Source organism: Coregonus lavaretus (assembly GCF_964263955.1).
Source record: "Coregonus lavaretus genome assembly, chromosome: 20".
NCBI classification, from domain to species: domain Eukaryota; kingdom Metazoa; phylum Chordata; class Actinopteri; order Salmoniformes; family Salmonidae; genus Coregonus; species Coregonus lavaretus.
In genome coordinates this window covers 7,258,219-7,281,591 of record NC_140007.1, presented here as the reverse complement: position 1 = coordinate 7,281,591, position 23,373 = coordinate 7,258,219, and the positions used below count along the sequence as shown (strand labels likewise).

General features: G+C 46.4%; 1 protein-coding gene across 6 annotated transcripts in view; it reads right to left on the bottom strand.

Moving 5' to 3' along the window:
* LOC311147269 (transmembrane and coiled-coil domains protein 1-like) overlaps nucleotides 1–22,505 on the bottom strand; it is a 62,837-nt gene extending 40,332 nt beyond the window's left edge. The window contains exons 1-3 of one of the 6 annotated variants that reach the window (XM_084183941.1): nucleotides 22,440–22,505; nucleotides 8,726–8,773; nucleotides 7,616–8,393 (exon numbers count right to left, since the gene is read on the bottom strand). In XM_084183941.1, coding sequence (XP_084040067.1) covers nucleotides 7,616–8,393; nucleotides 8,726–8,760 — 813 coding nt within the window. In that variant the 5' untranslated portion in view covers nucleotides 8,761–8,773; nucleotides 22,440–22,505. Of the gene's footprint in view, nucleotides 1–7,615; nucleotides 8,494–8,725; nucleotides 8,774–22,439 lie in introns of all 6 variants that reach the window. The other 5 variants (XM_084183945.1, XM_084183943.1, XM_084183946.1 and 2 more) reach the window with 5 other exon arrangements.
* Nucleotides 22,506–23,373: the final 868 nt, after the last annotated feature.

The following is a 23,373-nucleotide window of genomic DNA, read 5'->3' as shown; positions in this document are numbered from 1 at the left end:
GGCGGTTCTGGCTCCGGGCTTGTCCACCACCCTCCAATAAACCCCCTATAGCGCCCCTGGTCCGGTCTGGTCCCGCTGGCTGGAGCTGACCTGGACGTAGCAGGAGCGGCTAGCTTCAGCTCCGTTGTGGAGCCGTTGGCCGGTACCTGGTTAGGCACCGGTGACCCAGGCACGGGTTGTGCCGGACAGACGACGCGCACCCCTGGCTTGGTGCGTGAGGCAGGAAAGGACCGGACCTGGCTGACAAAGCGCACCCCTGGCCTGGTGCGTGGAGCAGCAACGGGCCGGACCGGGCTGACGATACGCACCCCTGGCTTGGTGCGTGGAGCCGGAACGGGCCTCACCGGACTGACGACTCGCACCCCTGGCTTGGTGCGTGGAGCAGCAACGGGCCGGACCGGGCTGACGATGCGCACTCACCGGACTGACGACTCGCACCCCTGGCTTGGTGCGAGTAGCAGGAACGGGCCTCACCGGACTGACGACTCGCACCCCTGGCTTGGTGCGAGTGGCAGGAACGGGCTGGACCAGGCTGACGACTCGCACCCCTGGCTTGGTGCGAGTAGCAGGAACGGGCTGGACCAGGCTGACGACTCGCACCCCTGGCTTGGTGCGAGTGGCAGGAACGGGCTGGACCAGGCTGACGACTCGCACCCCTGGCTTGGTGCGAGTGGCAGGAACAGGCCGGGCCGGACTGGCGACGCGCACCGTAGGCTTGGTGCGTGGAGCAGGAACAGGCCGGGCCGGGCTGGCGACGCACACTGTAGGCTTGGTGCGTGGAGCATGGACAGGCCGGACAGGGCTGGCGACGCACACCGTAGGCTTGGTGCGTGGAGCAGGAACAGGCCGGGCTGGGCTGGCGACGCACACCGTAGGCTTGGTGCGTGGAGCAGGGACAGGCCGGACAGGGCTGGCGACGCACACCGTAGGCTTGGTGCGTGGAGCAGGGACAGGCCGGGCTGGCGACGCACACCGTAGGCTTGGTGCGTGGAGCAGGGACAGGCCGGACTGGGCTGGCGACGCACACCGTAGGCTTGGTGCGTGGAGCAGGGACAGGCCGGGCTGGGCTGGCGACGCACACCGTAGGCTTGGTGCGTGGAGCAGGAACAGGCCGGGCTGGGCTGGCGACGCACACCGTAGGCTTGGTGCGTGGAGCAGGGAGAGGCCGGACTGGTCTGGCGACGCACACCGTAGGCTTGGTGCGAGGGGCAGGAACAGGCTGGGCTGGGCTGGCGACGTGCACCGTACACTTAGTGCGGGAAGCAGGAACGGGCCGGACCGGACTGGTGACGCACACCACTTGCTTGGTGTGAGGAGCGGGACTGGGTTTCATCATAACCCTCCGCTCCCTCAGCTGTCTACCGAGTTCCTCTCGCCGTGCCTCATTTCTCACCCTTTCCCTAATCGCCTCCAATAGCTCCATCCTCTGCAACACTAACTCCTGCTCCCTCTGCGCCAGTAGCCCCCTTAACCTGGTGGCCTCCTCACCTAATCGCCCTGTGGCAGCCTCCTGCTGCCCAGTCGCCCCTGCCGTGTGCCCCCCCCTACATTTTTTTTGGGGTTGCCTCTCGACCGTCTGACGCTGCTCCCACGTCCAGGCTGCCTGTTCCTGGACACGCTGCTTGGTCCTGTGTTGGTGGGTTTTTCTGTCACGATCGTCTTGACGCGAAGTAGACCAATGCGCAGCGTGTTGAGCGAACATGATACTTTATTATATTAAAGCACAAAACCAAAACAATAAACGACTCGTGAAGTCCACGGTGACAAAGACCGACAAGGAACAAAAACCCACAAACACAAAGTGAAACACAGACAGTTAAATATGGCTCCCAATCAGAGACAACCAGCCAAACAGCTGACACTCGTTGCCTCTGATTGGGAGTCACTCAGGCAAACATAGAAACAGACAAACTAGAACCCCCAACATAGATATACACCACATAGAACAAACCCACTCTGGCTCAATAACTAGAGTCCATTAGCCAGGGTGTGACAGAAACTCCCCGTACAGCTCACCAGCGTACTAGTACCTACTTGATGAGCCTGGTTCTTTAATGGGCAGGTAGATAAAAAATGTCCCAGGATTGCTCAGAGGCAAGGTGGAAATCGAGGACGAGAGTCGGCGACAGGGAACAGACTCCCTCTCCCTCCTACGTTCCCGTAGCCGCCCATCAATCCAGATGGTCAAGGCTATGAGGGAGTCGAGGTCCAGGGGCAGCTCCCGGCTTGCAAGCTCGTCTTTAATCACCTCCGATAATCCGTGAAGGAATGCGTCGAACAGGGCTTCTGGGTTCCAGGCACTCTCAGCCGCCAACGTGCAAAAATCCACCGCGTAGTCTGCCACACTACGGGAATCCTCAAAATTGTCAAAGATTCCAGCCACCCTAGTCATAGACTGTTCTCTCTGCTACCGCACGGCAAGCGGTACCGGAGTGCCAAGTCTAGGTCCAAAAGACTTCTCAACAGCTTCTACCCCCAAGCCATAAGACTCCTGAACAGCTAATCATGGCTACCCGGACTATTTGCACTGCCCCCCCACCCCATCCTTTTTACGCTGCTGCTACTCTGTTAAGTATTTATGCATAGTCACTTTAACTCTACCCACATGTACATATTACCTCAACTACCTCAACTAGCCGGTGCCCCCGCACATTGACTCTGCAACGGTACCCCCCTGTATATATAGCCTCCCTACTGTCACTTTATTTTACTGTATATATAGCCTCCCTACTGTCACTTTATTTTACTTCTGCTCTTTTTTTCTCAACACTTTTTTGTTGTTGTTGTTTTATTCTTACTTTTTTTGTTTAAAATAAATGCACTGTTGGTTAAGGGCTGTAAGTAAGCATTTCACTGCAATGTCTGCACCTGTTGTATTCGGCGCATGTGACCAATACAATTTGATTTGATTTGATTTGATTTGAGTTGGAGCAGCTTATGAGCCGCCTCTCTCCCGGACAACGGAGAATCAAACACTTTACGTACCTCCGCCACAAACTCCTCCAATTTCAGACAAACGGTAGATTGTCGCTCCCATACCGCCTTGGCTGGGCAAGAGCCCTCCCGGACATCAGCATTATCACGTACGCTATCCTCGAACGATCTGAGGGAAATGAAGAGGGCTGCAGCTCAAAGATGAGAGAACACTGGGAGAGAAACGCCCGGCAGGATCCGGTATCTCAAGTGTAGCGCTCCGGAGGAGGTAAGCAGGGTTCTTGGGAAGCCGGGGTAGATTGGGGAGAAACGCCGCAGGTAGCGGGGTAATTGACAGTCTGGGGGGTTACTGTAGTGGCAGGCTGCCTCACAGACAATCTGCGGAATTGCTCCAGCAATGTGTTGAAGGAACGGTCCTGGCGTTCCACCAAGGTCTGGAATCCTTCCATAAGACCTTGAAGTAACTCCTTGTGTCTTCCAATGGTGGCTCCCTGGGAGGAGACAGCGTTGCGGAGCTGGTCCGAGTCTGCTGGGTCAGTCATGGCCAGTTCATTCTATCACGACTCTGGATAAGACCCAGATGCAGAAAGTTCGAAATAGCAAAGGTTTATTTACAAAAACAGGGGGCAGGCAAACCACAGGTCAAGGGCAGGCAGAGGTCAGTAATCCAGAGCAGAGTCTGAAAGGTACAGAAACGGCAGGCAGGCTCGGGGTCGGGGCAGGCAGAGGTCAGTAATCCAGAACAGTGTCACAAGGTACAGAACGGCAGGCAGGATCAGGGTCAGGACAGGCAGAATGGTCAAAACTGGGAAAAACTGTAAAACAGGGGCTAGAGCAAAACAGGAGTACGTGAAAAACGCTGGTAGGCTTGACGAGACAAGATGAGCTGGCAACAGACAAACAGAGGTATAAATACACAGGGGATAATTGGGAAGATGGGCGACACCTGGAGGGGGGTGGAGACAAGCACAAAGACAGGTGAAACAGATCAGGGTGTGACACCCATATCTGTTGTGTGAAATACCACAGTGTGCCATCACAGCAGCAATATTTGTGACCTGTTGCCACAAGAAAAGGGCAACCAGTGAAGACAACCCATATTTATTTTTATTTATTTTCCCCTTTGTACTTTAACTATTTGCACATCATTATAACACTGTACTTAGCCATAATATGACATTTGAAATGTCTCTATTCCTCTGAAACCTTTGTGAGTGTAATGTTCACTTTTGTTTATTATCTATTTCACTTGCTTTGGCAATGTAAACATATGTTTCCCATGCCAATAAAGCCCTTTCAATTGAATTGAGCGAGAGAGAGAGAGGGTGAAAGAAGACGACAGAGGATGAGGAAGCAAGAGAGGGAGGGGTAGAATATGAGACAGAAAATGAGAGAGGAGGGGAGGAAGGCAAAAGAAAGATAGTGGGTCATAGAGAGATCGAGAGCGGTAGCATTTGGGTAGGGTATGGCAACGTGGAATCTCAAACACACACACACACACACATTTCACTGCTCAAGCCTCTTCAAATATCTTCAACAGCATGACCTCTGACCCTTTCCAACCACGGGGGGTGGGGGGGGGGGGTTAGACTCTGCCAAGGTCATCCTTGCCATTACCATGGAAACTACAGTAGGGCGTCGCTTCAGCCAGCTCACTTTGAGCCTGAGGGTTGTCACGAAGACCGCTCAGATGACCTGAATGACATTGCTGCATTGGCTGAGACACGGCTCTCTGTGTGTGTGTGTGTGTGTGTGTGTGTGTGTGTGTGTGTGTGTGTGTGTGTGTGTGTGTGCGTGCATCTGTGCGTGCATCTGTGCATGTGTGCGAGTTACCAACAGAGTGTATCACACATACATAATATGCAGTGAGGAGAAAGAGACTAATGATCTCTCTATTCCAGCAGTAATGACACAGTAATGCACAGCCAGGCCAACGGGAGTCTATTCAGCCTGCTGTACTGTAACACACATGTTGGTTGGATATTAGCTAGAAATATAGACCTATTCATCAGTACTGGCCTCTCTATTACAGTATTACTAACACACACACACTGTAAAATAAATCTAGTTTCAACTAATTATTATTAAGTAACTAGTTCCACAGCCTTTTTTAGTTTATTCAACTTTTTGGTGAAAGTGTTACCTGAACTTAAAACATTTTTGGCCCAAACTTAGCTCCAACTTGAGAAAACTTAGGCAAAAATTCCATCATTTTAAAATGATATGTTCATTCATCTAGAAATTATTTGGGCAGCTTCACTAAAAAAGGCTGTGGAACTAGTTACACAAATGGTGCTTTTGACATACAATGTTTTCAACTTACATATTTGACACACATTGTGCATGTTCATTTATACAGTAATTATTATTCAACATGTACTCATCTGGGATTTGAACTCACAACCTTTTGGTTCATGGTGTTCCGATCTTCATTCTATGCCACCATGTCTGTGTCAATTACAGTGTTGGGGAGTAGTGAACTACATGTAATTCAACAAGTACTTTAATTACATTTTGCACTACCTTAGTGGTAGTTGAACCAAATTCAAATCTCTGAAGTGTTTTCAGTAATTAATAACTTTTGTAACCACTGGAACTACACACTATTGTTTTTGCAAAAATGTAATATGGTCGAAGTAGGCAATCATTTCCTTTCATTTTCGGCATCAGACCTGCCTCATTCTCAATTGAAACACTTTTTGTGTGCCTAATTCTCACTTTTTGTGTTTAATAGGCTAAATTGCACATTCTGTTAACATATGACACCAGAGTGATCTGTTCTTGCAATTTGTATGAGACAAGTAGAGCAAACACATCATTTTAAGTTGACTGAATTCTTGCCTTAGTTTTCTCAAGTTGGAGCTAAGTTTGGGCCAACTAAAATGTTTAAATTCAGGTAACACTTTGATCGAAATGTTGAGTAAACTAAGAAAGGCTGTGGAACCAGTTACTTAATAATAAATAATGGTATTTGAGGAGGTCCAAACGTTATTCTCTCTCAATTAAAATAGCTATGTATACACACATGCACGCACACGCACACGCACACACACACACACACATCAGACTACAGCCATTATCTGATATGACACCGCCATCTTGTGGCAGTCAGGACAAACATCAGGCATTTACATACTGGTTTGGCTATAGCTATCCTGTGTAAAGCTATACTGTACTCTGAGTCAGAGGAGAACAAGGCTGAAAATCAATATTCTCTCACCGGGGCCAGTCTGTTTCTCTTTCAGCCAACGTCTATCTTGGCAACAAGAGGTAGTAGTGTTGTTGAATGACAAAATAGGCTGGCACCCAAACTAAATACTGATGTTAGAACACAAATGAACACAGTTCACACCTACTGTAGTGAGAGGCTCCTTTACCAGAGGGTATAAAAAGAACATAGCACACTAGATGAGCAGGAGAATACTGTATGCACTTCCTCTTTGTCAGCCTTCCTTTGTTAAAGAGCTCTGTCCTTTCAGACACAAGTGGCTTATTGTTACACACTGTCCAGCAGGCTGTGTCTCTGGGTGTGTGTGTGTGTGTGTGTGCGTGCATGTGAATGTGTTGTTTGTTTGTGCGTGCGTGTATGTGAGGTTATAGCAGTGTCTGGTACAGCTGTCCAACATATTGACCTCTCAATGCAAAACCTGAGAGGTCCTCTGACCTATCTTACCAGACGGACAAACATCTCCTCTCTGAGAGGTCATACACACATACTGTACATTCTGAACCCAGAACAACACACATGGATGCAGAAAAATAACCTCCACATCTTGCGTGATGTAGCATGTCAAGCATTTCCAATTTCCAAAAAATGACATAAATTCTCATAAAATCTCTGTGCTCCTACAACACAAGGAGCTCTTCTTGATACATTATGTTGATAGACAGGGTTTCTACTTTACTGTTAAAATCCAATTTATCTTCTTGATATGACAAAATGTCACGCATTTAGAACATTCAGCACTAGTTCTTCCTCCAGTGGATAATTCATCTTCACACGTCTCATATCATGTAAAAAATTACTGATAATATGAGAAGCCCTGCGCAGCAGAGTAGTCCGGTCTAAGAGACAGTGTCTGTTGACTGCATGACAGTCAGCAATTACAGTGGACCATACCATTCTCAAACATCCTGAGAGGGGTGTTTGGCTTTCTTGCCAGGATAATGCATACCAGACAGATGCGTCGCTCCAGACGTATTTAGGACACTCTTTGGGCAGCCGGGGCTCCGGAATACCAGTTCTGACTGATCTGAGTAGACGTGTGTGTGTGTGTGTGTGTGTGTGTGTGTGTGTGTGTGTGTGTGTACCTCTGACCTGAGCCTGGATTAGCACTGCCTCTGCTCAGGAGCCTTTAGCATTACAGGACAGAAACATTATTACACGCACATGGCATCACGTGTCATACTCTTGCAGATCCCCATAAACCTCCAGTCAATGTGCTAAAGCTAGTTAGCATTGGCTCGCGAAACTACCTCTAACTTCCTTCATACTGGACACAGAGACACAAAAATGGTATCCACGAGTTCATCTGACTTTAAGCCTCCTCAATATTTAAGAGCAGGCCTGTTGGATGATGTAGAACACCTGAGAAGGACAGGATTGTATTACATCCATTACCAGACAAAGCATGACCACAAACCAAAGACCCTAATATGATTGACAGCTGACATTGCTCACCTTATCTATCTCCTCCATGGACTGGTATCCTGACAACAGCACCACATCGTCTGACTTTGCGTATCCAGGGTGGTAGCCAGGGGAGGGGCTACTTGGCATGGTGTTGTCCGTGGTGGAGGAGGAGCGCAAGCGGTCAGAATGCTTCTGTGCATCATAGGTAGAGTGGCGGTGGGAGGCCTGAGGGCTGCCTCTCAGAGGTGGGTCCCGGTCTCCTCCCCCTGCCCCTGCCCCTGCCCCTGTCCCGTTCCCCCCACGGTGCCGGCTCTGCAGGATGGTCCCACGCCGCATTGTGCCCACAGGGCCGGCACTCTGACCAGCTGGGGGTGCAAGGAGACCACCAGAGGGGGGGTCAGAGTCAGGACAGGCGAAGGGGGCTAGGAGGGGGGTGAGGTAGTCCTCGGGGGGGTAGCGAGAGGGGCTACCCACTGAGATCGCCGAGGATGAGGAAGAGGAGGATGCAGAGGAGGAAGAGGAGGAGGCTAGGGTAGAGCGAGCGAGGGACAGGCGTCTGCGTTGCTGCTGGAACAGCTGCTTCAGACCCTGGCCCAGGACGCCCTTGCTCTCCCGGGCATTCTGGGTAATTTTGGAGGGGGCGTGGTGGTCTGAGTGAGAGGAACACCTCTTGAGGCCTGAGTCCTGCGCCCCTCCTCTACCCCCCGACCCCCTTAGGTGCCTCTCACTACCCCCTCGCTGCATACGAGGGTGCAGCACTCTCATAGACAGGGGAATGGGGGTAGGATAGGGGAGTAGAGTAGAGTAGGGTGTGTGTTTCTGGGTTCTGGGGTGAGACAGGAGAGGTCAAAGTTCAGCGGCGACCAATGGGAGTCCACAACGGGGCATGCATCCAATCAGCTCAAAGATAATGCTTGTCTAGTAGTCTACCACAGAAAGAGAGGAAATGGGATTTAAGGGGTTGGAAACAAGGGACGGACAAGAGGAAGCACACAGGAAGAAGATGCTCTAAAACAGATAATGCTTGAAGTTGCCCCTCGACTTGACCCTGGGCCAGATGTTGGGGGCAACTTCTACTAACACCCCAGGGGATAAGAGAAAGACACAGACACACAGAGATGGAGCAAACAAAAGAGAGAAATAAGTGAAAAAACCCACCTACCATCAGCCCAACGCTGCCTTGCCTCACTCATTGTCCAAGATCACCTGTAGAGAGAGAAAGAGAGAGGGAGAGAGCAATCAATGTCTCAATCAACTAATCAAAATCTACTTACGCAATCTATGAACAGTCAAACATTACACCCAAGTATTGTGTCTGCTGGTGGATCCTCTGGGAGCTCAAATGACGTCACTAAACACTAAACGTCACTAAATCCTTCTGCTTACCGCTACAGTGGTGTCTGGAGAGAGGGGCTTCCTCAAAAACTACAACACACAGCAACACAGGCTCACTATACAAACTCACCTACCCTGCAGCAACCCATAAAAACCTAAGCCAATCTATGCTAAGCAACATGGTTTCCTTTGAGCCTGAGGAGTGACAGTAATGGCCTTAGACACATATTCCTAGTGTGAAGAGAAGGCAGTCTGTCAGACAGACAGAGTGACTACTGGCACTGAGGAGAGGAAAACAAGTCCAAGTCAGGAACATTCTGAGCTCTGGGGGTGACTGCTATACATGCTAACTATATTCCCTCAGCTGCACAGTCATAAGAGTCTACTGCATCACACACACACACACACACACACGTGCGAGGGCGCGAACACACAAACACGCATAGCACACACACACACAATGTAATCTACACAAATGCAGCTGTGATACGCTGGGCCCACATCACAGCTAGTTAGCACAATCAGCTGTTCAGTTTCACAATGGGCCCAGAGAGAGGAGCGAGAGAGCAGCACACGGCAACACTGACACATTCACAAAGCAGCATAATGACCATTGACCACCCACTAGCCTTCAATACAATACACTCTTAGAAAAAAAGGTGCTATCTAGAACCAAAAAGGGTTCTTTGGCTGTTCCCTTTGAAGAACCCCTTTTGGTTCCAGGTAGAACCCTTTTGGTTCTAGGTAGAATCCTTTTAAGTTCCATGTAGAACCCTTTCTACAGAGGGAACCCAAAATAGTTATACCTGGAACCAAAAAGGGTTCTACATGGAACCATAAAGGGTTCTCCTATGGGGACAGCCAAAGAACCAGTCAACAAACATGGCCTTCTGAACAATACTGTAGAGAAACACATGGCCAGCTGGAGAGTCTCAATGAGTGCAGCGGTTTGATAAGCGTAATTTACGTTGTTTAGATCAGGAGAGTGCTGGGCTGTACCTACACAAACTCTCTGTCTGTGGCACTCCAGCACCATAGTTTGCCAGCCATTAGCCTTAGTACTCTACAGAAATAACATGGCCAAGTGGAGTTTCTTAGCTAGTGCAGGGTTTTGTTTCAGCAGTGACAAACCTGATTAAAATAATTGTGGTCTAAATCATGATTAGTTGCTAACCACGATTAGAGATTATTAAATCAGGTGATGTAGCACTGGGCTGGAATGAGACTTTACACACTCTGTCTGTGGCGCTCAAGGACCACAGTTGGCCACCTGGTAGTAGTGTTTGAATGGAACGCAGTGATGAAAGGTTGAATATGACAGAGAGAGAACAGATGGGGGACAGGACAGGTTCATGCTCACCGCCAGTCAGTCACTCAGTCAGTCACCTGCTGCCAGCCTGGCACTCTCTTTATTACAAACACTCTGAGTGACACATTCAATGCATGACAAAATGCCCCTGTAATCTGAAAAGAACAGCTCTGTCCGACACACCTTGAACCCTATCTCCTTCACCACCCGAATACTCAGAAAGGTATGTGTTCCCCACATAACACAACACAACACAACACAAGCATGCGCACATAAGTGTGCAAACACAGTGTTTTCCCTATATTCAAATAAAAATATTAAGATCTAGGGGAAACACTGCGTACACCCATTCACAATACAGACACACATACAGAAATCAAATAGAACCTAACAAGCATCCTAAATGATTGCTATTGTGTTTATTTTTTGGAGTTAGGGGTGGAATTGTTGTACTGTTTGAATCTGGTCCTAAACCTACCTCTGGCTGCTAGCCCTCTCTCTCTAAGCTCTCTATCTCATCCTCAGACTGATCTCAGCCCAGCTGATTGGGTCTTTTCGTTATTGCCTACTGTTTTATATGCATGCTAAATCCTCTTTCAGGAGCCTTTAGAGGACAAAGACCCATTTTGTGTATGTGTGTGTGTGTGTGTGTGTGTGTGTGTGTGTGTGTGTGTGTGTGTGTGTGTGTGTGTGTGTGTGTACAGTATGCAGTCCTAATGCATAATTTCATTAGGCAAGGCTTGGCTTTCCACCTTGGTGAGGTCACGAAGCTATAACAAAATCAAATGAAATGTACGCGTCAGTCGCCAGATGGGCTGTTGAGTGACATGGCTGTGCTGTTCTGTCCTGTTCTGACCCTGACCCTCAGAGCAGGGGCTGCTGGAATCACAGAGAGGGTCTTGGTACACTACTGAGGCTACAGACAACACATGACCATCCACTACAGCACAGACCACCTCATACAGGCCTATCAGGACTTAGACAAACACTCACACAGACACAGGCACACACAAGCACACAGTGATGATTATACAGACAACAGGTGTCAGAGCCTGTGTGAGCAGGGCAGCCATGATGAGTCAGCACATTGCTCAGAATCACTGCGGCTGCGTCCCAGTCAAAGGTAAACCAGCAATGACCACAAGGACAATGGCCCTTCTGGAAGCCCCTGGCACACGCACTCACACACACGCGCACACACGCGCACAAGCACACTCACACATGACCTGGGCCATTCATTGGCCAGTTTTCCTGTTGCAGTTGTTGATACCATTGTCTCTGCATGGCCAGCTGAATCATACAGATGGAGACAGCTCAGCCTTGATTAGCAGACAGGCAGATACACCATCTCACTGACAGCCTGGAGCCTGATTCAAATATATTAAATCAATGCACTTTTGACTTATCAGCAACAGCTACTCAGTTAGGCTGTTAAGCAGGGAGCCTATGCCATAACTGTGACATCCCCAGTTCCGTCAATTAACAGAATTCAAATTTCAAAACGATGTCCATTCCAGGCTAGTAAAGCTTTCTTTTGGTTGGTCAATCTGGACCCTCAGTTGTGGCATTGACGCACATATTGTTGGTCATTGTTGAACTTATAGGCTCACTCCCCCAAAAGATCACAGTGTGCTAAAACAGGCCCATACAGTTCCAGAGGAGACAGGGAGTTGACGTTGAACAGGCTGCTCTTTGTTCTGCTCAGAGCCACACACAGCCCTATCGCTGGTCTTTGTGTTCTGTCTCTATCACTGACACATCAACAAGAGAGGTATTAGACCAGAGAATTCTGGCAGCGCTGCCGTTGAGAGAGAGAGGGGGGGGGGGTTAAACTGAGAGCTGAAAGGGGAATAGTGGGGGTTGGGGGGTGAATGGGCAGGTATCCTCCTGATAACACCAGGCGCAACACCCTCTCCTAATATATGAAACCTACAGGGAGCCTTCACTGCCAAGTCTCCAGCTTTCTAGGAACAAGACGAATAGACACTCACTGCACCCGCACACACACACACACACACACACACACACACACACACACACACACACACACACACACACACACACACACACACACACACACACACACACACACACACACACACACACACACACACACACACACACACACTTATGAGAAAACAGGTGCAGTGGGTGGAGAAACAGCAGAGCTTCAGTTATACCTGGGGGCTGATACACAGCTATGTGATCTCCCCGAGGAACAGAGACACTGAGGTACAGGTAGACAGACAGTTATTCATTACCTGTAGAGGAGGGGGGGGGGAGGGTGCTACCCACCCAGTCACGGTTGGCTTGTTTTTGTTCTAGCAGAGTGGATGCCAAACATGTCATAGATCTGTTAGGTAAACAATGACATGAGTTCAACAACATCCTTTGAATGTTGACACACGTGTATCCTCTTAGATGAATGTGGACAGGAGACAAGAAACACACACGGTGACACTCAGGACTTAATGCTGGTCAGCAGCTTTGATGTTAAGCACAAAGCACAAACACACACACACACACAAACACACACCGCTCTCTGGTGCAAATCAGCCTGGTTGAGCGTTGTTTAAGGAACACCTAGGCGTCAGTGGTAAATGCTGCAGTGAACATACATTATTCAATAGGGTGTGAAAGAATGGACACTGCACCCTGTTATAGACCCTGTTTAATGTTTGATCTGGAGGAAACCTTGACAGTATAGGGCAGCAACATGTATTTTAGAGTGGTATGATAGCACAATTCATCAAATGTGGAACATGGTTCCGATAGCATTGTTTGGAGCATGCCGTTGTGTCAAAGAAACACTGATAGAAATGAGAGATTGTGGGATTAAAGCACACTGTGTCCTCATAGAGTGGGCTTCCAGGCAGAACAGCCAGGGCATCTACTCTATGTGAAGCCCCAGCAGGTGAGTATAACTCTCAACTCGAAATCCAAGCCACCAACTATCAGACAGAAATAACTCCTATCATCACCTATTTAAAGGCCCAATGCAGCCTTTTTTATATCAATATCAAATCATTTCGGGGTAACAATTGAGTACCTTACTGTACTCCTGAGTGGCGCAGTGGTCTAAAGGCACTGCATCGCAGTGCTAACTGTGCCACTAGAGATCCTGGTTCGAATCCAGGCTCTGTCGCAGCCGGCCGCGACCGGGAGACTCATGGGCGGCGGGAATGGCTGGCAGGGATGTAGCTCAGTTGATAGAGCATGGCGTTTGCAATGCCAGGGTTGTGGGTTCGATTCCCATGGGGGGCCAGTATAAAAAATATATATGTATTCACTAACTGTAAGTCGCTCTGGATAAGAGCGTCTGCTAAATGACTAAAATGTAAATGTAATTGATTTCCATTAAAATGGGCAAAAATAGTGTTTTAGCACAAAAATTCACAAGCAAGAATTTAGCTAGGACTGTCATGGGAGTGGTCTGAGTGGGGAGGGGAAAACTGAAAACGAGCTGTTATTGGCAGAGAGGTTTGTAACTTTCTTTGTTATTGGCCTATTAACCAATTTACCGCATGGTGATGTCACCATGGTAAGCCAAAACTCCCACTCATGCAAACCTGCTGATTAGAAGGTCCTATGTAGATTGTATTTTCAATCAGCAACTATCAGGAAATAACACTGATAAAATGTTCTCACTTTTACAGTGTTAGTTTCATCAGCTGTTGTACAATATGATATAAAACAAAGTAAAAACTGAATTTTGACTGCACTGAGCCTTTAAATAATCTCTAAACCAGCCAGCTGGTTATTCCAGTCCCAGAACACCTGACATGACCAGGCAGCCAGACACCACCCCGGGCCAGGACCTCAGCACAGCCTGCTCAGAGAGTGTGGATCAGCACATTACACCACCAGTTCCAGCCCCCAACTCAATGAGACAAATCTTAACTAGAGATGTACTGTAAAGGCGCCTAAATATCCTATTGACATCAATGCTTGATCTACGCTTAAGTCTTAGTTGTGTTCATATAGCAAGTTAAGATCAAATCAAATCGTATTGGTCGCATACACATGTTTAGCAGATGTTATAGCGGGTGTAGCGAAATGCTTCTGTTCCTAGCTCCAACAGTGCAGTAATATCTAACAATACACAGCAATAAACACAAATCTTAAAAGTAAAAGAATGGAATTAAGAAATATAGAAATATTAGGACGAGCAATGTCGGAGTCCAGAGTATAAATATATACACTACATGACCAAAAGTATGTGAACATCTGCTCGTTGAACATCTCATTCCAGAATCATGGGCATTAATATGGAGTTGGTCTCCCCTTTGCTGCTATAACAGCCTCCAATCTTCTGGGAAGGCTTTCCACTAGATGTTGGAACATTGCTGTGGGGACTTCCATTCAGCCACAAGAGCATTAGTGAGGTCGGGCACTGATGTTGGGCGATTAGCCCTGGCTCGCAGTCGGTGTTCCAATTCATCCCAAAGGTGTTCGATGGGGTTGAGGTCAGGGCTCTGTGCAGGCCAGCCAAGTTCTTCCACACCGATCGCGACAAACCATTTCAGTATGAACCTCGCTTTCTGCACGGGGGCATTGTCTTGCTGGAACAGGAAAGGGCCTTCCCCAAACTGTTGCCACAAAGTTGGAAGCACAGAATCATCTAGAATGTCATTGTATGCTGTAGCGTTACGATTTCCCTTCACTGGAACTAAGGGGCCTAGCCCGAACCATGAAAAGCAGCCCCAGACCATTATTCCTCCTCCACCAAACTTTACAGTTGGCACTATTGGGGCAGGTAGCGTTCTCCTGGCATCCGCCAAACCCAGATTAGTCCGTCGGACTGCCAGATGGTGAAGCGAGATTCATTACTCCAGAGAATGCTTTTCCACTGCTCCAGAGTCCAATTGTGGCGAGCTTTACACCACTCCAGCCGACGCATGGCTGCTCGGCCATGGAAACACATTTCATGAAGTTCCCAATGAACAGTTATTGTGCTGTCATTGTTTCCAGAGGCAGCTTGGAACTCAGTAGTGAGTTTTGCAACCAAGGACAAATGATTTTTACATGCTACGCACTTCAGCACTCGGCGGTCCCATTCTGTGAGCTTGTGTGGCCTACCACTTCACGGTTGAGCCGTTGTTGCTCCTAGACGTTTCCAGTTCACAATAACAGCACTTACAGCTGACCGGGGCAGCTCTAACAGGGCAGAAATTTGACAAACTGACTTGGTAGAAAGGTGGCATCCTATGAAAGTCATTTTACAGTGACAGATACTGGGCGGAGGCCGGCTAGTGGTGACTACAGGTCGTGGCCCAAAGGGGTGGAAAGATCACCGCATAACACTGTGATATGGACCTGATGCTGTGGACCGCGAGAACGACTTCAACCTGTGGGGCAGTGGTCAGCATGCCAGCATCTACAGCAGGGGTACTAGACAACTGATTTTTGTCTGAGCAAATGGTCAGGGGGGCCATTTGTACACTATAAATTGACCACAAGTAAGCCCAAAAGAGATTGTATTTGAAAATAATAATAATTTCATGCCTTGATTCAATAGAGACATGATCACATCTCTTTTTTATATGTGTGTATACCTGGAAAATTCCTGGTGATTTTATAGTCTTTTTGTGTCCCAAAAACTATTTTTGTATTAGAGAAATTCAACTGCTAATCCTCAAAATAATTCCACATCTGGCTGTCTCTCTCCTATCTCTCTCTCTCCCCTCTCTCTCTCTTTCTCTCTTACTCACTCACTTGCTCTGAGACACAGGCTAGCGATGTCACCCACATAACCACATTTTTAATTACACTAGCCATTTAACAAAAACACACTCTACAGTGGACAGCAATTGGTAGTTGTCATGGGTTGCAGCTATCTGGGACATCCATCCCACTGGGCACACACTGGTAGAATCAATGTTGTTTCCAAGTCATTTCAATGAAATGACGTTGAACCAATGTGGAATAGACGTTGAATTGACGTCTGTGCCCAGTGGAATGGCATGCACATTCACATATCCACAGATATACTGATGATAAGCATAAAGACAAGACATAAAACTGAGGTAAAGTAAAAGTAGGCTAAATAATAGAAGGTAATAAAAGTACAACTTTACAAAACAGCAAATTATCAGATAATTAAAAACATGCATGCAGTGTTTTATTAATATGGTAGGCTACTAACACATAAAGCAGATATCACAGCATAGAAGTTACAGCGTAGAAGTTACACTACTGGCCAGTCAAATGATGTCAAAATGACTGTAGCAAATGGAGATAATAATCTAGGGTTCATTCATGATTATGGAAAATAACATGCATAGTTGACATGACTGTGAAACGTTACTCCAGTATTAACCTACAAGTGTAACAAATTTACAACATCAACATGTGGCTAGAAGGCAACGGAATCATAGCCTATGAATGGATTGCATCAATAGAAGTTTATAATGTAGCGAGCTAGAATAGGGAGGGGAGAGGCTATAAGGACACGCCTGGTGCCCAAATTGATAACATACAGTATGTCGCGCAGCTGAGAGTCGAGTGTGGAGACGAATGGATTCGGTTCAGTCAGTCTTCCAGATGAGCCCTTCCCAGCTAGCTACCTAATGGACCCATAGCCACAGGAAGTAGTTTGGCGGTGCTGTGATTTTTTTGCCGGACCGCTAATACAGGACTAGAAAAGGGCCAATGCACTACTTTTGTGAAACTAAATGAATTTGAGTGTTTACCAGCATTTGCAACTTGAGTCTGATAATTATCTGTACAAAACAGTTCATCTGATAATGCTTGTGGAATATAAAAGTACTTACATGTGATATATGTTTTCCAGTTTCTTGAAATACTTTGCAAACGCAACTTATTTCTATGTGAAAACTGAAATGGTCTATTCATTCCATTTTAATAGACACTCTTATCCAGAGCAACTTACAGTAGTGAGTGCTGTAGCATTGCAAGTGCAATGCTCTACCAACTGAGCTACATTATCAAATCACATCATCACAAACCACTTGATGCCTCAATGTACTCAATTACTGTATTGTGCATTGTTTTTCTTCATGGTGATGGAAAGTCTACAGGTACAAGCCTAGATGACCAGCTTATGTACAATACAGTATTGTACATTTACAGGCCCTAAAAATTGTCAAAGACTCCAGCCACCCTAGTATAGACTGTTCTCTCTGCTACCACACGGCAAGAGGTACCGGAGCACCAAGTCTAGGTCCAAAAGGCTTCTTAACAGCTTCTACCCTCAAGCCATAAGACTCCTGAACAGATAATCATGGCTACCTGGACTATTTGCCAATTTTATTTTATTTGATTAAGTGGTTTGTAAGGATGGTAAATTAATACTGTACAAATAGTGGTTGTGGACGTTTTGTGTCTTTGACCATAACTTTGCACCTTTGATGTAAATGTTTGAGGACAGGGTATTGTTCTTTCTGGGATCCATTAGAATGACAATCACAGAGAAAGGGACAGGGCAACAACTCTTATAATTCCAAATATTGAATCCTGCAAGATACTGTTCTTAGTTATACAACTACCTTTTTGCCAAAGCAGAGATGCTGAAAAAGTTGTTTTTCCAGTGCTACAGACATCTATATAAACTCAGCAAAAAAAGAAAGGTCCCTTTTTCAGGACCCTGTCTTTCAAAGATAATTCGTAAAAATCTAAATAACTTCACAGATCTTCATTGTATAGGGTTTAAACACTGTTTCCAATGCTTGTTCAATGAACCATAAACAATTAATGAACATGCACCTGTGGAACAGTCATTAAGACACTAACAGCTTACAGATGGTAGGCAATTAAGGTCACAGTTATGAAAACTTAGGACATTAAAGAGGCCTTTCTACTGACTCTGAAAAACACCAAAAGAAAGATGCCCAGGGTCGCTGCTCATCTGCGTGAACGTGCCTTAGGAATGCTGCAAGGAGGCATGAGGACTGCAGATGTCGCCAGGGCAATAAATTCCAATGTCCGTACTGTGAGACACCTAAGACAGCGCTACAGGGAGACAGGATGGACAGCTGATCGTCCTTGCAGTGGCAGACCACGTGTAACAACACCTGCACAGGATCGGTACATCCGAACATCACACCTGCGGGACAGGTACAGGATGGCAACAACAACTGCCCGAGTTACACCAGGAACGCACAATCCCTCCATCAGTGCTCAGACGGTCTGCAATAGGCTGAGAGAGGCTGGACTGTTGTAAGGCAGGTCCTCACCAGACATCACCGGCAACAAGGTCGCCTATGGGCACAAACCCACCATCGCTGGACCAGACAGGACTGGCAAAAAGTGCTCTTCACTGACAAGTTGCGGTTTTGTCTCACCAGGGGTGATGGTCGGATTCGCATTTATCGTTGAAGGAATGAGCATTACACCAAGGCCTGTACTCTGGAGCGGGATCGATTTGGAGGTGGTGGGTCCGTCATGGTCTGGGGCGGTGTGTCACCGCATCATCGGACTGAGCTGGTTGTCATTGCAGGCAATCTCAATGCTGTGCGTTACAGGGAAGACATCCTCCTCCCTCATGTGGTACCCTTCCTGCAGGCTCATCCTGACATGACCCTCCAGCATGACAATGCCACCAGCCATACTGCTTGTTTTGTGCGTGATTTCCTGCAACACAGGAATGTCAGTGTTCTGTCATGGCCAGCGAAGAGCCCGGATCTCAATCCCATTGAGCACGTCTGGGACCTGTTGGATCGGAGGGTGTGGGCTAGGGCTATTCCCCCTAGAAATGTCCGGGAACTTGCAGATGCCTTGGTGGAAGAGTGGGGTAACATCTCACAGCAAGAACTGGCAAATCTGGTGCAGTCCATGAGGAGGAGATGCACTACAGTACTTAATGCAGCTGGTGGCCACACCAGATACTGACTGTTACTTTTGACCCCCCCCCCCTTTGTTCAGGGACACATTATTCCATTTCTGTTAGTCACATGTCTGTGGAACTTGTTCAGTTTATGTCTCAGTTGTTGAATCTTGTTATGTTCATACAAATATTTATACATGTTAAGTTTGCTGAAAATAAATGCAGTTGACAGTGAGAGGACGTTTCTTTTTTTGCTGACTTTATATACACTACTGTTCAAAAGTTTGGGGTCACTTAGAAATGTCCTTGTTTTAGAAATAAAGCAAATTTTTTGTCCATTAAAATAACATCAAATTGATCACAAACACAGTGTAGACATTGTTAATGTTGTAAATGGCTATTATAGCTGGAAACGGCAGATTTTTTATGGAATATCTACATAGTCGTACAGAGGCCCATTATCAGCAACCATCAGTCCTGTGTTCCAATGGAACGTTGTGTTTGCTAATCCAAGTTTATCATTTAAAAAGGCTAATTGATCATTAGAAAACCCTTTTGCAATTATGTTAGCACAGCTGAAAACTGGTGTGCTGATTAAAGAAGCAATAAAACTGGCCTTCTTGAGACTAGTTGAGTATCTGGAGCATCAGCAATTGAGGGTTCGATTACAGAATCAAAATGGCCAGAAACAAATAACTTTCTTCTGAAACTCATCCGTCTATTCTTGTTCTGAGAAATTAAGGCTATTCCATGAGAGAAATTGCCAAGAAACTGAAGATCTCGTACAACGCTGTGTACTACTCCCTTCACAGAACAGCACAAACTGGCTCTAACCAGAATAGAAAGAGGAGTGGGAGGCCCCGGTGCATAACTGAGCAAGAGGACAAATACATTAGAGTGTCTAGTTTGAGAAACAGACGCCTCACAGGTCCTCAAGTGGCAGCTTTATTAAATAGTACCCACAAAACACCAGTCTCAACGTCAACAGTGAAGAGGTGACTCTGGGATGCTGACCTTCTAGGCAGAGTTGCAAAGAAAAAGCCATATCTCAGACTGGCCAATAAAAATAAAAGATTAAGATGGGCAAAAGAACACAGACCCTGGACACAGGAAGATTGGAAAAAAGTGTTATGGACAGACAAATCGAAATTTGAGGTGTTTGGATCACAAAGAAGAACATTTGTGAGACGCAGACCAAATTAAAAGATGCTGGAGGAGTGCTTGATGCCATCTGTCAAGCATGGTGGAGGCAATGTGATGGTCTGGGGGTGCTTTGGTGGTGGTAAAGTGGGAGATTTGTACAGGGTAAAAGGGATCTTGAAGAAGGAAGGCTATCACTCCATTTTGCAACGCCATTGGAGCCAATTTCCTCCTATCAGGCCAGGGTGACACTAAAGAACGTTTATTGCAGATTTAAACTGAATTATTCTACACTCTCTCAAGTCCCGACTTCGGCAGACAAGTTTAAAATTCTGGCAGAAGTTTCTAGCCACAAGCATAACCAACCATACCCTGTGGACGGCGCTTGATTGGAGCCAATTTCCTCCTACAACAGGACAATGACCCAAAGCACAGCTCCAAACTATGCAAGAACTATTTAGGGAAGAAGCAGTCAGCTGGTATTCTGTCTATAATGGAGTGGCCAGCACAGTCACCGGATCTCAACCCTATTGAGCTGTTGTGGGAGCAGCTTGACCGTAAGAAGTGCCCATCAAGCCAATCCAACTTGTGGGAGGTGCTTCAGGAAGCATGGGGTGAAATCTCTTCAGATTACCTCAACAAATGGACAACTAGAATGCCAAAGGTCTGCAAGGCTGTAATTGCTGCAAATGGAGGATTCTTTGACAAAATAAAAGTTTGAAGGACACAATTATTATTTATATTAAAAATCATTATTTCCAACCTTGTCAATGATTACATTTCCTATGCATTTTGCTATATTTCCTATTCAATCTCATTTCATGTATGTTTTCATGGAAAACAAAGACATTTCTAAGTGACCCCAAACTTTTGAACGGTAGTGTATATTTTTTTAAACAATTTATTTATTTATTATATATATTTTTTAATACAGATTTTTCAGGGGATACTGCAGCACCCTCAGCACCCCTACTTCCCGTGGCTATGCATGGACCTAGGTCATGCTGGGTAGCTGGCAACAATGGTGCTTGTTAAAACATGTAAAAGAAAGTAATGTTTATTTTGATGGGCGAGGGAGTATTGGTCACCATCTGGATGTCACCGTTACGTGCCAATTAGCTAACTTAACAACAGGCCGGTGCAAATGACCAGTGCAACGGTGTTGTATCAAGGTGCTTGCCGATGTGAGTTGCTTCAGTTCCAACCTTGCAGCAGTTGTTTCACACCGGGCAGCTCTTGGTTATCACATGTCACCGGCAGAAGCTAAAGTGGCCAATTTGCTCCATCCCACTTGATTTCATTTCGAGGATAGCAGCTAGGATATTGGTAGTAATACAAAAAGGTCACTCGTGATACAAGTCAGTATTCGACTTCCATCCATGTCTGACGACGTCGGGAGATAATGTGGACACCGGCCACTAATGGCAACAGAGAACTCATCTGCCTCCGATTCCAAAAGTTGCAAATTGCTGGAATCCAGCTATAGAAAGTTGTTTTTTATATTTTTGTTTTAAACCTATCCCAAACCTTAACCCTTAACCATTTGGAGTTAATGCCTAAGCTTAAGAATTTGGAATTCATGCCTGAACTTAACCTTAAACACTTAAAAATGTGAAGTTTGGAACAACTTCGAAATTTGATGCTTGAGAAACATGGATGAACGTCTAATTCTTATTTGAGACTGAGCGAAACCATCTGGATGTCACCATGATACAGTCTACTGCTCAAAGGGGAGAGTTTGCGCTGCAAGCAGGCAACACCGGGCACAGTGTCCTTGGCTCCCGGTTGCCGCTGTAAGGAGAGTGAAGTAGCTAGTATAGTGTAGCCAATATCAGGCCAGGGTGACACTAAAGAACGTTTATTGCAGATTTAAACTGAATTATTCTACACTCTCTCAAGTCCCGATTTCGGCAGACAAGTTTAAAATTCTGGCAGAAGTTTCTAGCCACAAGCATAATCTAGCTAGCTGGGAAGGGCTCACCAGGACGACTGACTGAACCGCTCGCCTCCACTCGACTCTCGCTGCGCGACATAGGTAATCAATTTGGGCACCAGGCGTGTCCATTTAGCGGATCTTCTCCCAATAGGAGGGACAGTCTGTATCACTGAAACAGACGCAGTTTGACAGCGCTTGAAGTCATGTTAGATTGTGTCATTATAAACCCAGATTTATGAAACATTGTTTTGCGAAAGAAACAACAGTTATGTCTAAAATAGCCTTTAAACCGCAATACAACAGAGTCAATAACTGTAATTTACATTATATTACGATATTATATCTTTAGCGGTAAATTGGCACTTACATGGGCGATGAGAAAACTGTTACAGCCGACAATAGGCTGCCCTCCCCATGCTGATGTCGGACTGCGCGTTTCACTCAAGACATGGGCTACTGCAGCGGAGGGCACGGGTATGGCCGGACCAAACCATTTGTTTCGATTAGGGGAGTTAGTGCTCAATTCGTTATACAGCATGCTTCAATAACAAAGGTTACTCCAGCTATATTGGTCATTGAAACAAATACATTGTTTAAGAATATTGTGCAGATTTTGAAATTATTTTATTCATCATCTATTATAGAACGTTTTATTCAACTTCATTATTACAGAGGACATTTATTTTATTGATCTATGGCTTGTGTTTGTTTCCTGGTCATTGTCACCTGGAGTGGACAGACAGTTGATAGGCCCAAGGCAAACCTGAGAGAAACCGCACATAAGCAGTGCCCCAAAAAGGCAGAGTCAACCAGATCATAACATGTTATTACAGTAATTGTGGAGAGACATTACATAAGGAGTTTGGCTTCATCTATCCCCTCTCCATTGACATCACACCTATCCAGTCTTCACTATAGAGATCCTATTAAATTATTATTCTAATTCCTAATTCTATGGTCTTCACACTCTTCACTCACACAGTATGGGACTGTCATGATTTGTCATGATGAGCCTATCATCAAGTGCAAGACCCCTCTCTTAATGGGCCATACACACCCTACGCAAACAGAGCCGTGGAGTGTCATAAAACGTCTGTTCCAAACTGTTAGCAGCAAAACGATGCTCTGTCGCGGCATTTGCTTAAAGTGTGTAGCTGCTGTTAAGGCCATCCATTTTAGTAACTACGGCAACATAAGATCTCTTCTAAATTTCTCTGTGTTCAAAGCCTTTTGAGTTCCTCCTCCCTTCATTAGTTTCTGGCTGGAGTTGGTTTTTACTGCATTCTGCAGTGTGAGTGGTC